The 24,237-nt window shown below is 44.0% G+C and overlaps 4 protein-coding genes across 9 annotated transcripts; 2 read left to right on the top strand and 2 right to left on the bottom strand.

Annotated features, from left to right (window-relative positions):
• Positions 1–2,610: 2,610 nt before the first annotated feature.
• On the top strand, positions 2,611–10,717 carry LOC100838988 (pseudouridylate synthase 7 homolog). Of its 2 annotated transcripts, XM_010234105.3 has the most exons (20): positions 2,611–3,046; positions 3,150–3,338; positions 3,416–3,663; positions 3,767–3,839; positions 3,936–3,992; positions 4,278–4,357; positions 4,467–4,529; positions 4,831–4,918; positions 5,019–5,121; positions 5,218–5,321; positions 5,964–6,037; positions 6,926–6,990; positions 7,509–7,672; positions 7,779–7,846; positions 7,921–7,981; positions 8,389–8,426; positions 8,698–8,766; positions 8,958–9,249; positions 10,226–10,368; positions 10,457–10,717. In XM_010234105.3, exons 1-19 carry the CDS (start codon positions 2,771–2,773, stop codon positions 10,301–10,303), a joined length of 2,190 nt encoding a protein of 729 aa, XP_010232407.1. In that variant the 5' UTR covers positions 2,611–2,770; the 3' UTR covers positions 10,304–10,368; positions 10,457–10,717. The 2 variants fall into 2 exon arrangements, with proteins under 2 accessions (XP_010232407.1, XP_024313965.1); XM_024458197.1 differs by lacking the exons at positions 10,226–10,368; positions 10,457–10,717 and adding an exon at positions 9,369–9,474.
• Positions 10,718–11,098: 381 nt separating this feature from the next.
• On the top strand, positions 11,099–13,014 carry LOC100838685 (homocysteine S-methyltransferase 4). Its single transcript, XM_003567116.4, has 7 exons — positions 11,099–11,391; positions 11,543–11,599; positions 11,689–11,918; positions 12,019–12,148; positions 12,221–12,424; positions 12,517–12,588; positions 12,690–13,014. Exons 1-7 carry the CDS (start codon positions 11,209–11,211, stop codon positions 12,891–12,893), a joined length of 1,080 nt encoding a protein of 359 aa, XP_003567164.1. The 5' UTR covers positions 11,099–11,208; the 3' UTR covers positions 12,894–13,014.
• Positions 13,015–13,169: 155 nt separating this feature from the next.
• LOC100838381 (signal recognition particle 54 kDa protein 2) lies at positions 13,170–16,743 on the bottom strand. Of its 2 annotated transcripts, none has more exons than XM_003567115.4 (9): positions 16,293–16,743; positions 16,078–16,177; positions 15,547–15,700; positions 15,314–15,464; positions 15,084–15,232; positions 14,471–14,571; positions 14,244–14,401; positions 13,910–14,024; positions 13,170–13,821 (listed from the first exon to the last, which is right to left on the bottom strand). In XM_003567115.4, exons 1-9 carry the CDS (start codon positions 16,521–16,523, stop codon positions 13,481–13,483), a joined length of 1,500 nt encoding a protein of 499 aa, XP_003567163.1. In that variant the 5' UTR covers positions 16,524–16,743; the 3' UTR covers positions 13,170–13,480. The 2 variants fall into 2 exon arrangements, with proteins under 2 accessions (XP_003567163.1, XP_010232406.1); XM_010234104.3 differs by having other exon boundaries at positions 16,078–16,220; positions 16,293–16,432.
• Positions 16,744–17,787: 1,044 nt separating this feature from the next.
• LOC100845594 (single-stranded DNA-binding protein, mitochondrial) lies at positions 17,788–20,976 on the bottom strand. Of its 4 annotated transcripts, none has more exons than XM_024458201.1 (7): positions 20,743–20,976; positions 19,531–19,604; positions 19,307–19,443; positions 19,008–19,216; positions 18,782–18,882; positions 18,287–18,341; positions 17,788–18,102 (listed from the first exon to the last, which is right to left on the bottom strand). In XM_024458201.1, exons 2-7 carry the CDS (start codon positions 19,595–19,597, stop codon positions 17,826–17,828), a joined length of 846 nt encoding a protein of 281 aa, XP_024313969.1. In that variant the 5' UTR covers positions 19,598–19,604; positions 20,743–20,976; the 3' UTR covers positions 17,788–17,825. The 4 variants fall into 4 exon arrangements, with proteins under 4 accessions (XP_024313969.1, XP_024313970.1, XP_024313968.1 ...); XM_024458202.1 differs by having other exon boundaries at positions 20,615–20,973; XM_024458200.1 differs by lacking the exon at positions 20,743–20,976 and adding an exon at positions 19,785–20,578.
• Between the last annotated feature and the right edge of the window lie 3,261 nt (positions 20,977–24,237).

Raw genomic sequence — 24,237 nt, 5'->3', positions numbered from 1 at the left:
ATTGAAGTAAAGCTCCTTATTTTGTAAAAAAAAAAGAGAGTCAATCAGTCCTACTATATAAAATAGTCAGTTATTGCTGTTATGACTTGAGGAAAAAAAAGTCCAACATTATTGTCATGACGTGTGTATCTATCTCGTAAAAAAATGATGTGCATAATTTAGTGAGTGAGATTTTAGAAAATCACAAACATGCTTAATTTATTGCACCTTTCATATACCTTTGTATACCATTTACCGACAATTCTCACATTTATTAGATTTTAATTCTTGCCCGTAAGAATATAATCGGCACATGAGGAATGGCTTAGCTACATCAATTTTAAGAATAGATTCACTAAATTTGTATTAGTCAAACATTAAATGATCATCTTGTATGATCTGCATGATCTTTTGTCCAACTTCATCCCTCAAACACATTATTTTTATTATTCCCTCCGATCCATATTAATTGTCTCAAATTTGCTCAAATATGGATGTATCTATGCCTCAAAAGCGTCTAGATACATGTAATATTTCGATAAGTAATATGGATCGGGGGAGTACTATCATACTTTCCGCAACAGTTCCATACAAATTGATTTCATATATACTATTTGGGTTATCCATGACTAATCGGGTTACTCATAAGTAAAATCTATAGCCAAAACACTAGGAATCCATGCCATATCATAATGGATACTTTTACTCACGGGTAAGATTGGCACCGCTCTAGTTATTCCAAGCAAAATTTAACACTCACTAAAAGTGATAGCAAGATACAAAGCCAATGGTGATATCAATCTTTTTTTTAAGCGAAAATGCCAGCTTTATTCAACACCAACTTGAACAGGAATACAAGTAATGTCTGGGGTACTTAAAAGCCAAATACGACGGCCAACAGAAAGCGGTAACGCCGCTCTAGCTAGATTCTGAGCATCTATATTAAGAGTTCTCTTCTCATGTCTGAAAACAACATCACATAACTACTCCTTCCTCGCCACAATATCCTTTATGATCGCACTATAATAGCAAAGATCATCTTGCTGTAGACTCTTGATAACCATTAAGCAGTCTGAAGCAACACAAACTTTTGAGATGTTAAGGTCCAAGGCCAAAGACAAGCCTTCATTACATGCCAATGCTTCAAGTGCTGTAGGGTCAGTCATGCCCTCGATCATAATTGAAGAGGCTCCCATGAATCTTCCACATTCATCACGACAGGCCGCAGCACAAGAACCTCCTGCACCTAATCTTGCAACTCCAGCATCCACATTAATCTTACACATACCAGCCAACGGAGGAGACCAGCGGCTGGTGGGCGGGGCAAGGCCACCATCATGAGGAGGAGGCCCCGGTGTCACAGCATGGACAACATCACGAGTGAGAGACAAATCATCAAGGAAACGTTGGATAAACGCAAAAGTGGACAGCGGGCTTTGGAACTTCTATTCATGTATTGCCTTCCTTCTAGCCCACCATATTGCCACAAAGCGTTGTCAGAAATATCACAAACTCAGAAGATGACATAGACTCCATTAGCATAAACAACCATACCTTTGCATCTGGGATAGGGTTATGTATTATGTGCTCTGTTAACTCCTCATCTAACAACGCCCAAACACACTTTGCCATCGTGCAATCAATGAGGGCATGATGCCAAGTATCTTCAGCTCCATGACAAATAGGGCAAAGAGACGACTGGGCCATATTTCTCTGGAGTCTGACAGCTCCCGTTGGGATTGAGTTTCTCGCCAACCTCCATGCACTTTGAGCTTCGCCGGGACAGGACATTTCCACAGAAGAGACCACTGCTTATGAATACCAGCAACATCCGAACACCCATCACGGTGCTCGATCCAATCCTCCCTTCTTCTCTTCATATCAACCAGCATCCGGTATGCAGATCTCACTGAGAAAATTCCCTTCTTTTCAAAGCGCCATGCCCAAAAGTCTGGCCTGGCACTCGGCCCCAGAAAAATATTCTTAATTCTATGAACATCCATTGGGAAGAAGTGTTCAGCCAGCTTGATTCGACCCAGCTTCTGTCCGCATCGATCAACTCAGAACCCAAGTCAGGCGGCTGCACAGATATCGCACAGACCGGCCTCAACAAATGGTCCCTCGAGATCCAGTTATCCATCCAAATTCGAGATCCAGTTATCCATCCAAATCCGGGTATGACTGCCTGAGCCAATGGTGATATCAATCGAGACGTTCATTTCGAATGAAACCACCTCGGGCTCAAGTATGACTGCCCCGCATGAGCCGGGCCTGCCAAAAAAACCGCCCGCAAGGCTGTCCCGGCACGTAAACGTCGTGCCGTCCTGCAACTTGGCTGGGGCCGTGTTTGGGCCTCGACCTCGAGCCCATGGGCCGGCATGGCACAACCTGTCTAGCATTTTATGTTTTTTTTAAAAATCGTAAATCTTTGTATTTACTCGTGGGCCCACTTGCTAAACGGACTCGTGTCTAGGCCTGGGTTTGGTCGGAGCGGTCCAGTACGACTCACATGTAATCGTGCGGCCCGGCCCGGGCTGGCTAAGCCCGTTTACCGCGGGCCCGGACCGGCCCGTTGGTCAGCTACTCAAGCAGCGCAGTCGCCCCCGCCGCACCCCGTGCTCCCCAGCTCAGACGGCAGACGGCCCAGTGCCGGAGAAAAATTTGCCGCCCGCAGGCCGCAGCAGGCTTCATCGCTCAGTTCCCAGTTTTCAGTTTCCACCTCCCGCATCCCCACCGGTTTGTGCCGCCACCCCATCCGCCGGCCCCGGCCATCCAACCACGGCGTTCCCGAATGCGCTGCCGCCACTTCCTTAACCCCATCCTCTCCCCTCTCTCCTTCGCAAAACCCCCCTCCCGTCCCCTCGCCAGCCGCGGAAGCACCGTAGCCCCGCCACCCGCGCAGCTCCGCGCCGCCCTGGCCGAGCCCGACGTCGGCATCTCCCGCTTCGCTAATTCGCTCCCCGGCTTCAGCGGCGCCCTCAAGCAGAGGTACTCCGACTTCGTCGTCCACGAGGTCGCCCGCGACGGCACCCTCGTCCGCCTCACCTCCTTCGATCTCCCCGACGAGGTTTCTCTCTCGAGCTCCCTGTTGCTCCCCGCGGTTTCTGGATTCGGGAACCGTATGCTACTACTGACCTCGTTTCGGCTCGATACCATATGCGGGTTTGCAGCGTGTAGGTGCGGAGGAGGAGGAGGAGGAGGCCGACGTGGACCTCTCGCATGTGCTGGAGTCGTTCCGGCTGCTCTGCGGTGATGCAGACTGTGACACATTGAGGGGATTTCTGTTGAGGGTTTCAGAGGGCGATAGCAATGTCTTGCCGATCATTCTCTCGGCTGACGCTGATAAGGCTCATCGCTCGGTGGGTTTGATTCTCCAATATTTTGATTATTTTTGGAAACTCGGATGGGAAATTGTCATATATCAACCATTTTCTAGGAGGTGCACGACTTCTTCAAAAGGAACTTCATGTTCTTGGTCACGGATACTGTTGAACACAGCGATGGGGTTCAGAGGTGTATTAGGGTGCGGTTGAGACCAGGGCCAGGTAGACGGAGGAATGCTGGTGAGACAGGGGTGAATCGGAAGGGCATGGGCAGTTCTGGATCTTCAGGCTGGAGAGATGACAGGCCATTTGATAGTAGATCATCTATAGCCTGGCCTTATCATCTCGGGAAATTCCTTAGGTTATGTCATTACCTATATTGCCATTATTGTAATCTACGATGTTTTTGTATAGCAATGCATAGGACTGCACATTTGACTTATAGCTTGTAATTTATGCAACAGGTTTCATCTCTACAAGGAGAACAAGGATACACAAGAGGCACTAAGAGTGATAGGAAAAATGTTAGGGCTTCAGGTACATGGTCTAAGCTGTTTCGTAAGAACATTTGATTTCCTTTTTTGAGTTACTGAGTTCATCCACACTAATTACTAGTGACTATGTCATCCACAGCCAAAATCATTTGGGTTTGCTGGGACAAAGGATAAACGTGCTATTACAACACAACAGGTATCCTTATTTTCTATAGTAATTTATGTTTCGCAGTTGATGCATATACCATATTTCGAAAAAAATGCATCGGTCTTTTTGGACAATATGGGTCATGATTTAGCATAACAATCATGGAGTAGAAATTATTTTTTAATGTTTTTATCAGAAAAAGGTGATAGTATTGGCTATTGCAGCCACAGGGAAAGACAAATGGATGCCTTAGTTTGCAAAGAGGCAGAAAATGCACATATTTACAAATTTTCTTGGAGTCATGATTTTTCTTTACTTTGTCATTTTTATCAGGTAACGCTTTTGAAGGTACATGCCAGTAGGTTGGCTGATCTAAATAGCAAACTCATTGGCATTAAAGTTGGAGACTTTGAGTAAGTGGTTTGTTTGGTTTATCAATTATCACCCCCTATGTATATCGTTGCTCTGATGTCACTGACCAAAAGCAATTGATGATTCAGTACTTGATCAATCTTTTTCTAGTTATGTGAAGGAGCGCCTTGTTCTTGGTCAACTCATGGGAAACCGATTTACAATTACTTTAAGGTGCATGTTCCCCTTGCTACTTGTGGAATTATATTCTGAAGGCCATTATACATCAATGTTGTAGTGAATTCGTTTGGCCTTCTGCAAGATGCATGCTGCACACATGCTATGAAACAGGCTGTAGCACATGTTTGGTTGCACAATGTTTCTGCTATTCCAAGATGGTTGAAACTTATTAGGAATTGCATAATTCATGGCCTCTGCTGTGTACTGTGATCTTACATTCCTGTCACAACCTCGTTTTTTTATCAGTTACAGAATGTTTGGAGAATTCATGCTTTCCATTTTTATTATTTGTTAGGAGTGTTGTTGCAGAATCAGAAGATTTGATTAAGGCAGCTATTGATGGATTGATAAAAGGTGGATTTATAAATTACTATGGTCTGCAGGTACAAGAAACATACCCTCTTTTTGTGTTGCCTATGATTCAAACCTGCTTGCCACTATTCTCTGACTTGTATTTTTTTTATTGTATATCGTATTCGCTAGCGTTTTGGCAGTGCTTCAGTACCAAATCATCTCATTGGTGCTGCTTTGCTTAGAGGAGAGTGGGAAAGTGCTGTTAACTTGATTCTTGATCCAAAAGAAGGAGATATCCTTGAGTATTTGTTGTTTTATAACTAGATTTTTTTTTGCAGAAATTTAATGTTTAGTGCGTGAACTTGTTCCACTTAACTTAACTGCAAACAGTGTGATGACATGAATGGGGTGAGGGAACATTATGAGGAACATGGTGACATCGACGTGGCGATTAGGAATTTCCCTCGGCGTCTCATAGCAGAGAGGGCTATCGTAAGTGTATTTTTTGTCTTCCTTTTTTTGATTATGTTGTTTTTCTTGAACATTTTTATTGCCCTATCACATTTACTGGATACCTTTGTGAGGATCTGGCAAGTCCTGGTGCGTATAGAGTCCATTTATACACCTCAAGTTATATTGATGTGTTGCAATATTGAACTAGACATGAGAGATACTTTTAATGATGTGGACCAACATAAATCAGGATGGTGTCAAATATTGATAATGCACATTATTTGCTTATTGTGCCCAGAGTTTCGTAGTGACTCAATTTTAGTAGATGTTGTATGAAAGTGTACCTACAACATAGAGAAACCTAACAACCTACGTTGGATGAAATTATAAACAAGAAAATGTTTTGTTAATGCCACTTTAAATGTACTACCCCCTCCAATCCTAAATTCTTGTCTCAAATTTGTCCAAATATGAATTTATCTATTCTTAAAAAGCGTCTAGATACATGTAATATTTCGACAACAATTTAGGATCGGAGGGAGTAAGTTATAATGAAGCCATGAAGGTAGCATTCTTATTTATTTCTTCTTTTTATCTCATTTAATTTGACATTTTGGGTCGATCAGGTTTAGTACATATTAACGTGGAACCGTTAAACTTGTGCTTTCTCTCATTTTTCAGCTTCAGCGTTTGAAGAAGTACCCTGGCAACTATCTACAAGCACTAATGGCTATACCTAGAACATTGAGATTGATGTATGTTATATTGTATGATCTAAATTTTCAGTGTGTCTCTTGATGTTAATAATTGGATGCAGCATTCTTCAACTTTTTCTCAAGAAAGCAAATTTGTGGTACTGATGTCAGAATAGATTGTTATTTTGGTTTGGTTTATTGGATTTTCTATGTACTTCAGCAAGGATGCCATTTGCATATAGTTTCTGGCACCATTGCCGTCGTCTTGTATATTTCATGAAAGAATATAGTTATACTGAAGACAACACTTGCACACCGTTTCTGTATATGTTGCCTGCACATTCTCCACCAGATACGTATTGCATGACAAGTTTGTTTGCCTGAATGTCTAAGATGTAAAAAGCTATGGACCATTTCATTTCCAAATTTGCACAAATAAAATTGTAAAATGAAACCAAACTCTTATGTTTCCCCTTTGTCCTCTGCCCACCCAGATGTTATGATTGTATCATGTTTAATGCTTTCTTGAATTATCCTGGTATAGAATTTTTAAGATTTTTTTTTTGAGGAATCACCGGGGGGGGAGTCTCCCCACCTGAATTTCATAACTCAAAGAGAAGTTTTACATTCAGATGATTATATGATTCGCTGTCTATGCATTTGATTATAATTAGGTGCACTCATAATTTGTTACTGCTTGAAAGCACTAGAAGTTGCTTTACTTGAACAAACACATCACTGCTTACTTTTACAGCGTTTCATGCTAGTGGTTTGTTACCACTGACCATTTTATTATGTTTACTGCATCCTTCTGTGATGTCTGTAGACTTTTTTTCTACAAAATCGGACATTCCCACAAATTAATGTTTTTTCTTATTTACCATGAAGTTTTCAGTTGTGCACATCTAAATCTACATGTTAACTAGCGGTGTTGACTATTTTATGCAGGTATGTACATAGTTACCAGAGTTACCTATGGAACCATGCCGCGAGTATGAGAGTTGGAAAGTACGGTCAGTATACTTAGTTCTTCTGCGGATCACTAGATTTTGAATTGATTAATGTCATTATGTTGAGACAAGCAGTTTGACACTTGCTTGCGGTTACTTCATGTATTATAGTAATCTCTCCATTGCAAAGTGTAAGACGTATTTTGACTACAGATTCAATTTGACCAAATTAATCCAATGGTACATATGAAAAAAATTCATACCGTTGAATTCTCTTCAAAAGCACTTTTCTTATTGTGATTTTGTAACCATTAAGACAATAGCTAATATTTTGGGCAGTCAAAATGCGCTCTACATTTTGCAACGGAGTACATTTGATTGCATAGCATTTAAAGGCTGTGTTCAGTATTGAGGTGGACTATGACAGCCACGTTAGGGTAGCCAGCTTTTGTCAATTTTATCAATTGGCTAACCAATTTTTTTTTTATTTCTGCGGCTATTTTTCCACAAGACAGCGCATTTAAAAAATTCTCCCCAGACTCTGGTTTCTTCCAAGGTATGCTAATGGATAAACCTCACAGGTACTACACAAGTCGTAGAAGGCGATTTGGTGTACAGAAAAGAATGTCATTTTGGGGAAGGAACTGTAACTGATACTTCAGAAGATGCTGACGGCCGTACTAATTTATCTGAAATGGACATATCTTGTGAAACAGTCCCAGAAGAAACAATCCAGTCCGTCAAGGTTTAATATAGATAATCAATCTAAAGCATATTTACACTCAAACATTGTGAAACTTGTGCATGAGCGCTGCTTTTCTGAAATTTGTTTTCACACACTTCTCTTGTAGATAACTGACTCTGAAGATTTGTTGAAGGCAATTTACAAGTTTGAGGACGTTGTCCTTCCTCTGCCTGGGTGATGAGCACTTGTATATGTTCCGTCAAATAATTGCTTCGCTCGAGTGTTGTGCTTACTTTCTCCATGTGCAGTTCAGAAACATTGTTTCCTGGGAATGAAGTTGCTGGGATTTATCATGAAATAACTAAGAAGGTATGCTATTTTTAGCACTGAATTTTGTTGGAATCTTAGGCTTTCTGTTTCTATATTTTTTCTGCCAAAATATCAGAGTAGATATGCAATATTGGATTAGTTTTTTTTTGTACATTTGTAATAGCTACACATGTATTATATGGTACGTTACGTGACTGATTTTGTTTATGATATTTGTATCTGTGCTAAAAATAGCAGAGGCTAAACAATTTATTATGCCAGGATTTATGAATTATGCATATCTTCCTTTTTATGGAGATATCTATGGGATTCCAACTTTTTAGCAAACTTGTGGAATATAAACCTATTTTAGTCAGACTGTGGAAAAAATATGGAGCTCCAAGCCTTAAAATTGCTTCTTTTTAAAATTTGTGCTCATAATGTTCTATCCGGTTTTTGTGTCTCAGGATGGCATTAGCCTGACAGAGAGCATCCATGGGGTCAAGTAAGTTAGTCTGTTCCTATATATGTACGTTACTTTCTAAAGCAAATTTAAAGCTCTGCCTGGCTGTTGTGATCATAAGGGACCTCTAGAAAGTGGTCTTTGGCATCACATCCAAAGGAAAACAGAGATTTAAATATTGCATTTGGTGGAATCTCCAACTATTTTGTTGCCTTATTTATACTCGTGCATTTTCTTGATATATCGTTTTAATATGCAATTGTGCATACTAATTGCGGTGCTTATCTGCTGAATGACACAATTGCCAATCCAGGGAGTTCTCCATTACAAGCATGAAAGGAGGATACCGTCGTGTAATCCAACGACCTATTGATCTTGAATGGTATGTTATGTGCAAGTCAAACAAAATTGTATTCTTTCGTTTGATCAATTACTTTGATATCTTTTGGTTTATTATATTGAAGATTCCATTGTATTTGTTGTACAGTGACTACTAGATGTTTCGATGCAATTGTTTGTACTTTTGCAGGGTATCTGGTAGCATTCAGTTAAATTATTTCCTAATGACTGCAGGGATCTCGTGACTTACACAGATGACAAAACACCCTTAGTCGAAACTGATTTAGATGTTCTATCCAAAGCCGAGTCACTGAAAGCAAATGAACCACTATCTACTGGGGTGTTCAGCTGCACATCACAAGAAGATTCATTGCACACCTCAGGAGCAACCAGCCTAGTAGAGACCAAATCTATTGGCAGCTCAGATCTGTTACCAGATCTGCTGGCTGTAAAATTAGATTTTACTCTACCAGCATCATCTTATGCTACAATGGCTATCAGGGAGCTGATGAAGACTTCAACTTCGGTACTTCCCAACTTCACTGATCATTTTATTCGGTTAGATTTAAAATATTTTTAATTGACTTTGCATCTGCAACATCTTTTCTTTTGGTTCTTCAATTGAACAATTGGGGGCATTATCAGGATTCAGGAATCAGGATCACATGATCTACATCCAAATGCTCCTCTCTACCCAAAGTTTTCATGCCATCTCGAACTCCAATGTTTCAGTCTTTCAGTTTATGATCTCCGTTTGCAGATCAAAGACCTGGAACAGGTCTTAGACTCTTGGTCTAATGGAGTTTTTCTGACCATCAAGGGGTTCTTATTATTTTGCTTTGCTTGTCCTGTTATTGGTTTGCACTTTTCATTATGCAGTATAAGCCTATCTGCTTGTCAAATCAATGTAGTTTGAATTCTTGTCATGCATTTGGTTAGAAGAGTTTGAAGCCACTCAGTCACTCACCATTAACCGTCTGCTTCAGTGTTTCATTTAACAAGGGAAAAGCACCTAACACCAACAGAAAACAGCTTCAGTTCTGCACAGCTGTGATGTTTACTCAATGTGACCATGGCTGTAGGTCCACTTTCTGGGTCATTTCCTGAATTAACGTTTTGCGTTTGCTTCATCAATTCCGGCTTCTAAAAATCCACCTTATTAGGAATTTTGGATCATGTAAGATTCTTCTTTCTCAAAGCAACTCTTGCCATCCAACAAAGCAAGCTAGACTAACAATCTTTTAACTGGCCATCCATGGCATATGCCGATGTGTTGATTCTCGATAACTGCCAGTGTTCGAGACTTGTAGGTTTGACATTATCACCAAGCCCTTCGCTGATACTACTCCACAGTCATAACTAGAAATATGCCGGATCTGTTTGTTATCTAGAACTATTCGTTGGTTGCTACATTCTGTACTCTTTTTTATCCAACACGTGAGTCATTATTTAAGTTTGCTGGATGTGTTTGTTGTTCATGATGTTTTTTCGGTTGCACACAGGTTGATCATCAGAACTCAGAATACATTAAACTCCTGAAACTACAGCAACATGCATCATTCGTGAATCTGACCTCTTAATGTTGAGCGCGTGGAATTACGGGTGTACGTGGCATCAGCTGTATGAGTAAACTTTGTCTTGTTGCGTGAGTATATTTTCCCGGTCCCCTAAGCCATCACACATGCCTTACAACATTTGAACTGTAGTAACACGGTGTTTCATTGTGCTTGCAGGCGGTGAGAACTCAAATGCTTTCCTCGTTTGTACGCCATGGAGGATTTCTCTAGCATTTCTGCATTGCATATTCTAGGCTAACATGAGATGAGCTAATGAGAAAGACTTAAATGGAGGATTTCTCTAGCATTTCTGCATTGCATATTCTAGGCTAACATGAGAAGAGCTAATGAGAAAGACTGAAATGTCGATACCTCTCCCTGTATATGTACGCACTTTCTTTTCTGGACTACTATGGGTACGCAGCTTTGTACGATGTATCTCCTCTCGAAGACTCGAAAGTACCGATTCTACCTCCCGCGGCTGTGTCGTACTGCCGCGTGCTCTCGTATCACCGCCGTGTCGCGCCCGCGTATATCCATTGCAGCATTTCCTTCTGAACCCGCGCCACGTCGGTGTCGAAGTTCCGCGAACCGATGGCCTGGCCATTCTCGGGCGCCGCTCTCATGCTCCGGCACCGCGGACTGCGCGCATGTACGTAACTAGCAACTCTTGCAACGACACGTATAAACCGGCGCCGCCTTCGATTTCGATGTGTCTGCGTGGAGCGGCGGCCACGTCCCTCTCTCCCGCGGCCGGCGCTCCGGTCCCAGCCTTTAAAAACTCATTCGTGCTCGAGGCACCGGCACTCCTGGCGACTTTGTTTCAATCCTTCCAAATCTTTTCTGCGTTCTATTACGTGCGTGGTCGGCGTGTGTAATTAATCCAGTGTGCTGGCCACCACCGCTGAACGTTAATCGTCCGGCCGGCCATGGGGCGTGGCGATGGATACGACGATGCGGCGGGCGCGCTTCGGGGGTTGGTGCGGGAAGCGGGTGAGTGCTTGGTGTTGGACGGAGCCCTGGGCACGGAGCTGGAGGCTCACGGCGCGGACCTGCAGGACGAGCTCTGGAGCGCCAGCTGCCTCGTCTCCGCCCCTCACATCATCCGCAAGGTCAGATCGATCAGCTACCAAAATGATCTCTCTTCGCAGTTGGCAAAAATGTTCCAAGCTAGCCACACTTAACTTTGTGCCTTGACATGTAAATGGAGAGAGTCTTCATCGCTTACTGCAATTTGCTTGTGATTTGTGAATGAAACAAAAGGTCCATTTGGACTACCTCGAAGCAGGCGCGAACATCATAACGACGGCGTCATACCAGGTGCGTGCCCCATGCCAGCCCCTTATAAATCTCTCCGTTTCCTGTCCGGGCAATGTTTTAGTTTGTATGATCACGCGTGCGTTTTGCAGGCCACGCTGCAGGGGTTCCAGTCTCGAGGCCTGTCGAGCGAGCAGAGCGAGACGTTGCTGCGGCGGAGCGTCGAGATCGCGCAGGAGGCGCGAGCCATCTTCGTGGAAGGCCGGTCAAAGGGCCCCTACGCCGGGCGCGAAAACGATGGCTCAAGAGAGCGCCGGCCCGTGCTGGTGGCGGCGTCGGTCGGGAGCTACGGGGCATACCTCGCGGATGGCTCCGAGTACACGTACGTACCAATCCAACCGAATCCCAACAGATTAATTGTAGTGTATAGGGCATGATTTGCTCTTGTTAACGAAGTGATGTTTTTGCACGCGCGTACGTAGCGGGGATTACGGCAGGTCGGTCACCAAGGAAGCGCTCAAGAACTTCCACCGGAGGCGGCTCCAGGTGCTCGCGGACGCAGGGCCGGATCTCATCGCCTTCGAGACGATCCCGAATAAGCTGGAAGCACAGGCACGCATGCGCATACAGAACTTCTTGTAATTATTGGATTCTTCTTTACTCTCCATAACTAAATTAACGCAGGCTTACTCTGAGCTGCTGGAGGAGAACGACATAAGGATCCCCGCCTGGTTCTCGTTCACCTCCAAGGATGGAGCCAACGCGGCGAGCGGGGACCCTATCACCGAGTGCGCGGCCGTCGCCGATTCCTGCAGGAGGGTCGCCTCGGTCGGGATAAACTGCACCGCTCCCGGCCTAATCCACGGCCTAATCCTCTCCATCAGAAAGGTATATACGTACGTATATATATGCAGGCGCGCGGCCTATGTCTGTACACCTATCACCTATGTGACAAACCTTTCGGACTTGATCTGTTGCAGGTGACGAGCAAAGCGATCGTGGTGTACCCGAACTCCGGGGAGACCTATGTGGCCGAGACGAAAGAGTGGGTGGTGAGTAGTATAGTGCGTTTTGGTTTCGCGTCGGGTCAACGGTGTCCCGGAGCCGGAGGCAGGCATGCTGCTTATACTGTAATTCGGTTCGCGTTTCGCAGGATTCGGCTGGTGCGTCGGGGACGACGGATTTCGCGTCGTGCGTCGGCAAGTGGAGGGAGGCGGGCGCTTCGGTGGTGGGAGGGTGCTGCAGGACGAGTCCTGCAACGGTGGGAGCCATCGCGCGAGCGCTGCGGGAGGCGGATGCCGCCGATGTCTTTTACCGGCCGAAGCCGTGCTCTCTAGTGTTTTCACAGAAATCGTAATTTTCCATCCATCGGATTAGCATAGCATGTATGCAGACGTGCACTAGGCTGGTAGTAGCAGGTTAGGAGCGTACGTTTTCTTTTTTGTACTCGAACAATCAACAAACGTGAGCTTTATTAATATTTCTGTGTCAATAAGATGCTGCCTTTGCTTGGACTCTGGAATTTTAGACTTAATTAACTTTTCCCATTTTTAAGAAAGAGAATCCTTTTTTTGCGAAGGAAGAAAGTGGAGCTGTTCAGCTCATTGACATTTTCTTTTGGGCATGACTGAAGTTTGATCTTTACGACGTGGTATCCATTATCCAAGAATGGAGAACAGAGTACGAACATGTCAAAAAAGAAAACAGAGTAGGAAACAGGCACAAATGCATCCTAATTCTGATCGGAAAATTTACCATCTCTCGGTTTGCCATTACGAACGATGAGCAGCTATACACTATATCCTCTGCACAAGCCAATCTACAATATGGCGCACGTGTATCCTCTAGTAAAACTCAGACGACAAGTTGAACCGCGGAGCGAATGCCAGCTTCAAAACTTTGGGTTTAGCATCCAGGTCGACGATCCACCTAAAGCAAGATCCTTCAAGATTGCCAATTGCAACCTGGCATACCCCCAAACAACCCACTCATATCTTTTGAGTCGAGCTGTTTCACCAGAGACTGCAAACCACCCACGCCGCCAATCTGCTTCAGCACCTGCGGTGGGAGGGCATTGATTATTTGCTGAATATTATTGTTGCGGACCACTGGTCTCTTATCTCCTTTCTTATGCGGCTTGATGTTGCTCATACTGATACAGATCTTAGCAAGCCGTTTGTACTCTTCCAGCATGTCCAAGACATCCCTGACAGGCCGGCCAGATCCCCGAGCAATCCGAATAATTCGTGATTCATTCATGAACTTCAGATTTGGGCTGTCAAGCTCTGAGATGATTTTTTTGACGTCAGCACAATAAGTCACCGGAATGCTAGTCTAGTAATTTACATATGGAAAACTAATCAACCAACTTACCTGCATCTGTCATGGAATCCATAATTGTCATATACCGCTTTATCTTAGCCTGACTTTCCTGCTCATGTCCTTGGGGCATCAATTCAGCACGAAATCCCCGCAACATAGACAAGACCTACAAAGACAAAGTAACCGAATGAAATACTACCCTACCCACCCAGATTAAAGAGCAACCGCGAACCTATGACTTACTGCCGCATTACTCAAGATGTCAAAGTTCATGGACATGCTACTCTACCCACCCAGATTAAAGAGCAACCGCGAACCTATGACTTACTGCCGCATTACATTTCACAAGATGCCAAAGAAATTTCACGGGCTAACAGTAGCTAACCTGACTAATAGGACCCATGTTACGAATGTTCTGGAACTGCTCATACATGAGTCTCAGAGTAAAGATTTTTTGATTCAGTTTCTGCAGAAACTCAGGCTGTTGATCAGCAGGTACAACTTCATGTATCTTGTTCATAAAGCCCGACCAGTCTCCCATGCCTGCCAATTACAGAAAGCATGGTTAATCAACTGGAGAACATATATAGCAAGCATAATAGTGTCACTGACCTAGCAAACGACTAACAAATGGTTTCACATCAAAAACTTCAAACTCATCAATGTGCTCTCCAGTTCCAGTAAATATCACCGGACTTTTGGTTGCTGCGACCCTGAAAAGAAACAAGATGTTAGCTGTGCTATTATGAATGCTGATGCTGTGAGATATATACTCAGTTCTCTCAGGTTCTTAGATGCGGATGATGTTCTGGACTCAGTGTCAGAAAAGGAAGAGAGGGTTATTTAACACAAAGTAAACAGTAAGTTAGTACTGTGCACAAAGTAGTTCCAAGCTTGAAGCGCAGTGTCATCATGAAGCAAATACAATAAGCGGCAACTGTTTTGGGGAAATGGGGACATCACGTCTAAATGCTGGCCTATCATAAGTTCATAACTCCATGCAGCTCTAGTCCTTTACAGCGAATGCTTCATTCATTGAGATGACTTTCATGGTTAAGCTCTAGACGGACAGCCAACTAAACAAAGGTTATTTGTTGCAAAATGCAACCAATGGTTTAGCTGAGGGTCCAACAGAGCAATTACTCAAATACTTTCGAACGTTCATAAATTAAGAAAGAGGAAATAGCACCAAGAGGGTAGTTAAAGAAAAGGAAGGAATACTAACGAGCTAAGTGCGCCACCTCCTTTTGCATGACCATCCATTTTCGTAACAATTACAGCACCAACAGAAACACTTTGTTTGAATGCTTGGGCCTGATCAAATGCAGCCTGCCCGATACTACTGTCCATCACAAATATTACCAGGTCTGGTTGCTGTACAATAGCACAAGAATTCAGGTGAGATTTTCATTAGGTTCAGGGTATTCCTGAACGTGGGATTTCTGAGTGTATTACCGTTGCTTCTGAAATTTGGCGCATTTCTTCAAAGAGTGCCGCTTCTTGTTTGTGCCTTCCACTTGTATCTAAAATGATGAGATCGTAGTTTTCTTTCTCGAACCTCTCAACACCCTCAACAGCAATTTTCACTGGATCCGACTCCAAGTAGCTGCAACCAGATAAGCATTACAAAAAACACGAGACAAGAACATCATAAGAATAACCGCTAAATGCGACAGTTATTATAGTACCTTCCGTAAAAAGGAATCTTGGCCTTTGTTGCATTCTGTTTCAACTGGTCAAAAGCACCAGCCCTGAATGTATCAGCACAAACCAGTGCCGGTTTAAATCCTTTCCGCTGATGATAATATGCATATTTCGTACACGTGGTAGTTTTACCAGAACCTGCATTGTAATAATTCTTTAATGCAACTAGAGTGCAGAAGGCAAAGAAAAAATATACTGGTCATTAGTTTCGTAGTGGACCCAGCAAACAAAAGAGTTCGCACCTAAATCAGATATAGTAAGACACGGAAGCAAGCCATACTAATAATTAAAATAACAGATCTAACAATCTAAAACTTATATCAGATCTAACATACATTAACTAAGTTTAAGATAACACATTGATTCAGAAAGAGTGTGTACAAGAGGATTGGCTAAACATTGACAAGCGAGAGGTTATAAGTTGGTACTGCGCTTCCTCTGTTATATTGCAACAAGGGCCCGGCTAACGTTGTGAAAGAATTAGGGTAGTATAACGTCGCAGCAGGTAGACTGACCTTGCAAGCCAACGAACATAACCACGCACGGGTTCCCTTTCTTGGGAGAGAAGGAAGGCTTCCCGGGATCCAACATGTTGCACAGCTCACTGAAGACGGCCTACAAGAGTTACAACAACAAAACGGCAGGCAATTCAACATGTCTGCCCCAAATTACACGGATAAGCTTTTCGGCCGGGGTGGAAGATGGAGGGAGGGAAGCCGGAGGTCCTGACCTGCTTGATGATGCCGCGCTTGTTGGTGCCGGCGGCCAGCGCCTCGAGGTTGACGACGCGCTTGATGTTGGACTGCAGGTCGCAGACCATCTTGAACTGGACGTCGGCCTGCAGGAGCGCGCGGGTGATGTCGTTGAGGCAGTCGCCGAAGACCTTCTCGTCGATCACCGTGTCGTTGCTCATCTTCGCCAGCGCGCGGGTGATGCTCCCGCCGAGCTGCGCGAGCACCATGTTGTCGGGCTCGGGGGGTACTCTCTCCCTCCGGCGGCGGGTATGAAGGTGGTTAGGGCTTTCCTTCAACTGAATTGCAGAGGAGGATTTGGCGGCGGTGCGTGGCTGGCCAACTCGCCGCGTCGGGGTTGAAAAGGGACGGCAACGGCCGTTCGGGATCAGAGGTCGGACCTATTTATCTGGGTGGGTTTAAGGGAATCGGGCGGTTCGACTTTTCTGTGTTAGGATAGAGGACGACGAAAGCGAACCAAAACGGATAAGGACTTTGCCAGGGCAAAAAGCCGGCTCTAGACAAGCTCACGTGAATATACTTCCTCCATCCCATGTCAAGTGACATGTACCTATACGTATTTTAGCGTAGTGGCTAGTGGCTAGGGGCTAGGCCAGTATGCACCTATGGAGACCACCAGACGAAGATCTTCTGAAGAAACAACACAGATGGAAGCGTGACTGCAAATGGACAGATAGGTGGCTGGGGCTTTATCATCCGAGGAGTCGACGGGGACACTATGGGCTCCGGCCTCTGGGATCCCGAGTAAAATACACCCGAGGTCCCATTATTATTGAGCAGGTGTCAATTCAGTCCTAATATTATGAAAAATGCACATTCGGATTCTAATTTTATGTTAAGTTGGTCACGAGTGGTCCTAAGCAGGTTTGGCTGCCTGTGGCATGCTAATCAGCAACATGTCGGCACATGAGAAAATCAGAAAAGAGAGGAATTGGCCAAAAGGAACAAAATTGACCAAAAGCGGAAGAGAATTTTGGATAATTGCGTTTCTTTTTTTTGTCAATGTTGTTCGATTTGGTGAATTCCTCTTTTTTTTCGATTTTCTCATGTGCTGATGTGTAGCTGGTCAGCATGCCACGTAGGCGGTCAAACCCGTCAGAACCAGCTTAGGGCCTCTCGTGATCAACTTAACATAAAGTTAGGACCTAAATATGCATTTTCATAATTTTAGGAATAAATTGAAATCTGCTCAATAAGTGGACCTCATCTGTATTTTACTCCACAGGTTTGTAATAAGGTTGCGGACACTCTTGCGGCACACGGCACACATCTAGGTGAGGTCTCGCATACCCAGGCGTATGGCCAGATGGAATTCCTGACTTTGTGCATATTTTAGTCGCCAGCGATTTAGCTGTGCGGACTGGTTAATGGAGGAAGGTTTCCAGCGTCAACGAAATAAAAGCTACCAGCGAGATCAGCGAAGAAACCACGGAATGATATGCTAGTAGCACGGAGTAGATCTCACCACGAGGATAACAAGTTCCACAGAAACATACGACGAGCAGAATGTGTCATGAATAAAGCATCTTAAATAGGAGGAGAGAGTTTATCTCATTGATCTCAGGGCAGTCGATTTCAACGTCCAAAAGAGCATCCAAAGTCTCAAAAAAGACGGAAGGAAGCGCACCGCTTGCATCTGTGCCAACATTCGAGCCTTTGATCCTAAGATTACTCAGGAAACAGATAAAAACACTTGTATAAATTTGCCTCGAGTATAACACTTCAATTGTCCAACTCTTCCTTCTGTCACCCGTCGTACCTCGGATTGCAACTAGAATAGTCCTTCTCCTGCCAAAATGAAGGCTGTTATGATGATTTTGTGATGATAATCTTTATGCTATACAGCTATCCACACAGTATGGCATACTGAAAAAAACTGTTTAACTGCCTTTCCAGTGTTCTGCAATCTTTACTATATTTTGTATGCGTACCATCATATAAAAGAACAAGATGCAAAATTAACTTACTTAACTCTTCTAATGATTTGCTGACATCACTGTCCCCAGATTGAACCAAGTGAATCTTGCCTGCAAAAATTAGCGTTCTTAGACGTGAACCCTATACTGATGAAAAAACAAGTAGATCTAAAAGTTATTAAAGTAATGACGACACCATGAATTCAGAAATGCAGAACCGAGCGATGCTAGGTTGGCTAGGTGCGGGAGTGCACACCCAGCCAGCCTGCGTTCGAGTCCTGGACTTCACAGACAACTCGGGGTTGCCTCTCCTTTATACAAAAGCCATTGCCCCATTGGAGCTACTCCCTGTAGGTCTAGCTTTTATTTTAAAAGTAAACTGGGGTGTCATATTGTGGGTTAAACATAATTAGCACAGAGATCTCCAAGAAATAGCTCAGCTGCCTAGTGCGCAAGTAAATCATTTGATTTAGTTTATTTTTCTAATGAATGTTTCTACAAAAAAAAGGGATTACAGAAGGAAAATCATCACTTGAATTCAGATAACCTACCATCACGTCGAACACAGATCTCAGGTATATTCTTCAATTGATTATTGATTCTGTCATTGTAGACTCTAGTCTCGATATCACCCTCAACATATACTGCTGCACTGAAATAAGAAAAAAGAACAAAAACTGAATATCCTTGTAGAATAATAAAAACTCTGAACTGAAGTTTTGATCTCATATCATTGGGGGCGGGGAGGCCTTAGGCTTTGAAGTTCAAATCGCATACTTCTTGACCAACTTTTGAACAGCATATGTACCAAGATGCTCATTGTGAACAGCTATTCGATGCCACTGAGCTGGCACCGGCAAGTTTTCGGCACCAACTCTCCTCTGGTCAAACATGCCACCTGTCCCGACAGTAAATACAGTTACTGTATGCCCATTCCTTAATATTTTCTGCACAGGCACTTGTCCAACATTGCCACAAATAATTGCCTAGCAAAAACAAACAAGTCAACCAGGTATCAACACTCATTCCGCCAGAATCAATATAGCACTAGCTGTTCACATGGATGTATCAAGTACCCGGTGGACACCACGGAATTCAACCTCTCTCTTCGAACCTGCAAAATCATCATCTGCATTGCCACCCATGTCATTCTTCTCACCGACATCAGAAAAAGAAACTGTAGAGAACCATGCTTGTGATTTTCCATATAAATCTACGAAAGAAAAGACACAGCCAAGAAATCACATATATGATGAGCACCTTCCACAATAAATTAAACAAAAAATACTCAGCAATTCACCAATTGTGTTTCTTCGCTGTCCTAAGAGCCCCCTCAGGCAGAAGCTGTTGAGCAATTTTGCACTCATGGTAAGTCTACATGCATGCATGGAAAAAAGAGAGGTAATCACATAACTAAACAACTTCAGCAACAAAAGTGTGCAGCAAGTTTGTGTATAATTCATGAAACTTCTTATCAAACTTTCAGTAATGTAGCATGAAGGCATAACTACTTCTCGTTTTCTTTGCCTTTAAGGGACACAGTATCTCTCATACCTCATCCTCACCAACATCGGACACAACGAGGATTGGAAATGGCAAAGGCACTCCACTAAGGTATTTCAACACGCCTTCCATTCCCTGTCCAGTGCAGTGGCATAACAAAACAGAACTTCCTCCTTTTAACCAGAATGCCAAAGGGATGGAAAGAGAAACACTCAGCAACAATCCGGCAACTCTTCTTCGATCATTTAGAAATTTGTTAAATTGTTGAGGTCAATGTGTGACAGTGCAGTAGTTGTTTATACATGCATGTCACTGATTGTGGATGGATGATTTTCAAGATGAACCTAGTTGCAACATCAGCTTCAATAGTTTCAAACTGATCATCCTGCCCAAGCCTAGTTGCAGCACTTTTTAACTTCATCAGTTACGTATATTCTTTCTTCAATAAGTCTCATTTGCTTTCAAATTGCTACATCGTCGTTTTTCCAGTTTTTGAAAGAACTTTCCCCAGGGGTTTTATACCTTTCAATTGTGACTTCACGATCGTGTTATGCATCCCAATTTGCCTTACCTTGCATAGAATTCATGACAGCACATGAAGGAAATAAGAAAAATATGCCTACACATCTAAGAAAACATTTATTTCCCGTCATTTCATATTAGAAGAAAGCGTCAAAAGGACACGGAACCTAGGTTGCATGGATCCGGACTCTGCGATACCGCCATACAGGAATTTTCCAAAAACACCGATACCAGGATACGTTTATACATACAGTAGTAATAATTAATAGTAGTCATTTTATACAAGAATGAGAATTACTCTATAGAAGTATAGGCACGGGCGGAGGACCCGGTAGGGCAAGGTAGGGCGGTCGCCTTACCTTGATTTTTGCCTCAGTTACGAATTGGGGGCGATTAAGGAGATGAAACGGGGGGGCAAAGGGCGTAATTTATTCGTGAGGTGATGGGAGGAGAAACGGCCGGGAACGAGAGAATCCGAGAGATCAACCTGGTGGCGGGCGCTTGCGCGAGGAGGAAGACGAGCGACGGAGCGGGGGCGCTCAGGCAGTGGGATGGGGAGGGGTGGCGGCGCTAGCTCGAGGAGGGATACGAGCTACGGGGCTGGGGCGCTCGGCGTCGGGACGGGGAGGGAGGGGTGGCGGCGCTTGCTCGAGGAGGAAGACGAGCGACGGAGCTACGGGGTTGGGGTGGTGCGCTCGGCACCTGGATAGGCGGGGCCGTTGGATCAGTATCTGGACGTCATCCATGCTCCCTTCTCTACAAAGTAGATCAAATGGCTGAACAATTACTTATTCCTAAATAAAAGTCAAACAATTTAGATCTAACAAATAACGATTTGATTTTTTAAGTATGTAAGCATGGGGATATTTTTAAAAGGAAAAATATAACTATATATTTACTCTTGTAAAGTGCTGACTTCATAATCCACCTTTATATGTTTTATTTTTGTGTGAAATATTCGATTTTTTAATACATGTCACCGGTATTATTATACAGTTTATATTTGTATGTGATGCGACATTATACATGCATGGGACGTAGACAGTATAAAAGAACACATTTCAAATATCAAGTGAATCACAAAAACAAAACAAATCTATGTATTGAAATATTAAATGTTTAAAAAACAACGTTATAAGAATTATTAAAAAAACACAAAACAAACACATTACAATGTATTTTTTAATGAAATAATATTGAATTTTATATGTCTGTTATACAAATTCACCCTACCTCAAAATATTTTAGTCCTTCGCACATGAGTATAGGAGTACCATGACATGGTTTTTGCTCAACGAGCAACATTCAGTACCACTGCCGCATTCGAGTTGGAGCTTCAACTCTAGAACCACATATACAACTTCCGGTATACAACTTCCGGTGCCAGTACTTCTATTCTATTGGACTACTGGTATCCTTTTTTTATGTGCAGGCAAATAGACTGCCAACATGGGAGATTGGGAGGTACAAAAAAAAATTAAAAAGAGAAGTAGAGATGGGACAGTCGAACAAAGGACATCGGACATGGGAGGAGGCCGGAGGGAGGAGAGGGAGGGGAGGGAAACAGCCTGCTTTGCTCGGCGGCGATGGCAGAGACCGAAGAGACGGCGAGGGCAGCAGGGGATGCAACGACACAGACCGGAGAGGGCAGCAACAGGGGTAGCGGCGACGCAAGGGCGCAGCAGCAGGGGCCAGGGGCGACAGCGGCGCGCGGCAACCAGTGGTAGGTCGGACCGTCAGAGAACAAAATGAATCCAAGGATGGAATTAGGGCTTAAGGCATTAGGGTATTTATTTTTGAAAAATGTAAAATGGTCATATACGTGTCAGATACTCTCCCCGATCCAACCCGAAGCCAGCGATTTCTGCAGTATCCGTATTCATATTTGGCAGCACGAAACCATAGCCAAACGAAAAACAGAGCCAATCTAACCTAGAGCAAACATAAAGAATAAAAAGAAGAAGAAAAAGGAAACAAGCCAAAAACAAGACTCGTAAGCTATACAAGTACTCCATCGGTCCACAAATAAGTGTACGTTTATGTTTTGTCCTAAGTCAAAATTATCAAAAGTTGACCGACTTTATTGAAAAACGTAGCAACATTTATGACATTATAAATTGATATCATTATATCCGTTTTGAAATGTAGTTTTATAATATACCGATTTTATGTCATATACTATTTTCAAAAAAATTGATCAAATCTAAAAAAGTTTGACTCGAGACAATACCTAGAAATACACTTATTTGTGGACGGAGTGAGTATTTCTTTTTGACTGCAGCTTTTCTAGAAACGGTTTAAACTTTCCTGCCCATAAAAACTGTTGAGGGAGAGAAACCCTTGAGAAAGAACGGCCAGGCCCGTTTCTGCTTATATCATCTGAGCTTATTGCCCGAGTTGTCTAATGAAATGTCTATAATAACCTTATACTGAAATTTTGTTTGTTTTTTACTGCCATACAAAAACAAACATGTTATACCCAAGCACAAATGGACTCGTTGTAGTGCACACAGTATATGAAATTATCACTCCATACAAAAACTAAACTACCATCAGTACCATGTTATACACAAGCACAAATGGACTCATTGCCATCACACTCACAACTTACAAGCACATATGCCCACCATTGCCATCATATCCTGCAGATATTTGTAACATAACTCACTGATGTACATTTTTTTTATCTTAGTTCGGAGTCGGTCGGGAACATCCGCTTCGACCTGAGCAGGAGAGATTCAGGGTGGGGAGGAGTGGGGGTTCGTTGTGGAGGGATGATACATTTTTGCTTGGGGCGGCGGAGAAGACACCCAATACGGCGGTGGACAACAGTTCTTCTCGTGTGGTCGATTGAGCACTGGCCTGGGCTCACTGGTACCAGACAGATCGGGAACGAATCAGAAAGGGTACGATCGCCATTTTTGCCCTCGAATTTTTTACCCATTGTTGGTAGAATACTAGTGTGTGTGTGTGTGTGTTCTCAATGAAGTTTGAGATCGTTTGATTAATAGTTATACCAATACATTAAATTGGAGTTGGTGGTGATGGTACGGGCCTCGCGGTACGCCACTTCACCGGAATTACGAATCTGCCACCGCTGTCCGCACACGCCTTTTAATCCCAGTTCCCGTGGTTCTCAAGCGCAGAAAAAACACGTACGCCCAAAAAAGAAAAAAAAACCAACAGAGCCCTCCTCCTCTCCTACGTATCTCACCCCCACCCCCTGCCCGATCCGGATCTCGCCGCCGCCCTTCGGATCTCGCCAGTGCCCACCGCCGCTCTTGGTTGCCTCCACCCGCTCGTGCGCTTCGGCGGCATCCGTGTGCGGAAGGCGGATGCAGACCTGCGGCCCCGTCGCGCGCCCTGACCAGCTCGTGTGCGCCGGTGGCTCCCCGCGGGACTTGGACGGCGATGGGATGAGCCTGAGGCTAGGATGGCGGTGGCCTTGCGCAAGGCAGCAGTGACCGCGTCGACGCAAGCCATCGATGGCCCTCCCGACGGTGGTGCGCGGCGACCGGTGGCCGGACGCAATGTGTGGGCGGCGCGCGGGCGCGGCAAACGGGCGGACAAGGCGGCGAGAGGGCGCAGGCGGGCGGCACACAGGCTTACCGGGCGGCAAATGGAAGCAGGCGGCGCGCGGGAGCGACGGGCGGCGGGAATCTACGGACGGAGGCGGTGCGCACAAGAGGACGGCCACACATGGTGGCGCGATGTTTAGTGACGGGATGAATCGGGATGGTGAGAGGAGGAGTTTGCACTCAGGGTGGATGGAGAGGATAGTCAGAGGGAGATAAATTGGGAGAAGAGATTTGAGAAATAAAGTATGGAGTAGGAGTAATAGGAGAGCAGGGTAATGATCCATTAAGCAAAATTTTATGTTGTCGCTTGTTTTATGTGATGGCCGCTGCTGCTTGCTGTTTAAATCATCACCACATGGGAGGTTCAGCAGCTTGGATAGATGGAAGTTATAAACGTTATCATT

This window comes from Brachypodium distachyon, chromosome 2 (genome assembly GCF_000005505.3).
Source record: "Brachypodium distachyon strain Bd21 chromosome 2, Brachypodium_distachyon_v3.0, whole genome shotgun sequence".
NCBI lineage: Eukaryota > Viridiplantae > Streptophyta > Magnoliopsida > Poales > Poaceae > Brachypodium > Brachypodium distachyon.
Note: the sequence above shows the minus strand (reverse complement) of the source record. Positions and strands in the feature narration are given on the sequence as shown.

What these genes read in the sequence shown, in the direction of transcription:
- LOC100838988 (XM_010234105.3), top strand. Translation starts at nt 2,771, where the DNA reads ATGCGCTGCCGCCACTTCCTTAACCCCATCCTCTCCCCTCTCTCCTTC. An exon ending in AAACAATCCAGTCCGTCAAG is followed by an intron (nt 7,673 to 7,778) that starts GTTTAATATAGA and finishes CTTCTCTTGTAG; the next exon opens with ATAACTGACTCTGAAGATTT. An exon ending in GAGAGCATCCATGGGGTCAA is followed by an intron (nt 8,427 to 8,697) that starts GTAAGTTAGTCT and finishes TTGCCAATCCAG; the next exon opens with GGAGTTCTCCATTACAAGCA.
- LOC100838685 (XM_003567116.4), top strand. Translation starts at nt 11,209, where the DNA reads ATGGGGCGTGGCGATGGATACGACGATGCGGCGGGCGCGCTTCGGGGG. An exon ending in GCGGATGGCTCCGAGTACAC is followed by an intron (nt 11,919 to 12,018) that starts GTACGTACCAAT and finishes GCGCGTACGTAG; the next exon opens with CGGGGATTACGGCAGGTCGG. An exon ending in CGAATAAGCTGGAAGCACAG is followed by an intron (nt 12,149 to 12,220) that starts GCACGCATGCGC and finishes AAATTAACGCAG; the next exon opens with GCTTACTCTGAGCTGCTGGA.
- LOC100838381 (XM_003567115.4), bottom strand. Translation starts at nt 16,523, where the DNA reads ATGGTGCTCGCGCAGCTCGGCGGGAGCATCACCCGCGCGCTGGCGAAG. An exon ending in TATGTTCGTTGGCTTGCAAG is followed by an intron (nt 15,701 to 16,077) that starts GTCAGTCTACCT and finishes ATTACAATGCAG; the next exon opens with GTTCTGGTAAAACTACCACG. An exon ending in GGATTCCATGACAGATGCAG is followed by an intron (nt 13,822 to 13,909) that starts GTAAGTTGGTTG and finishes AAATCATCTCAG; the next exon opens with AGCTTGACAGCCCAAATCTG.
- LOC100845594 (XM_024458200.1), bottom strand. An exon ending in GATCTGTGTTCGACGTGATG is followed by an intron (nt 18,342 to 18,781) that starts GTAGGTTATCTG and finishes TAATTTTTGCAG; the next exon opens with GCAAGATTCACTTGGTTCAA. An exon ending in GTCAGCAAATCATTAGAAGA is followed by an intron (nt 18,103 to 18,286) that starts GTTAAGTAAGTT and finishes TCATTTTGGCAG; the next exon opens with GAGAAGGACTATTCTAGTTG.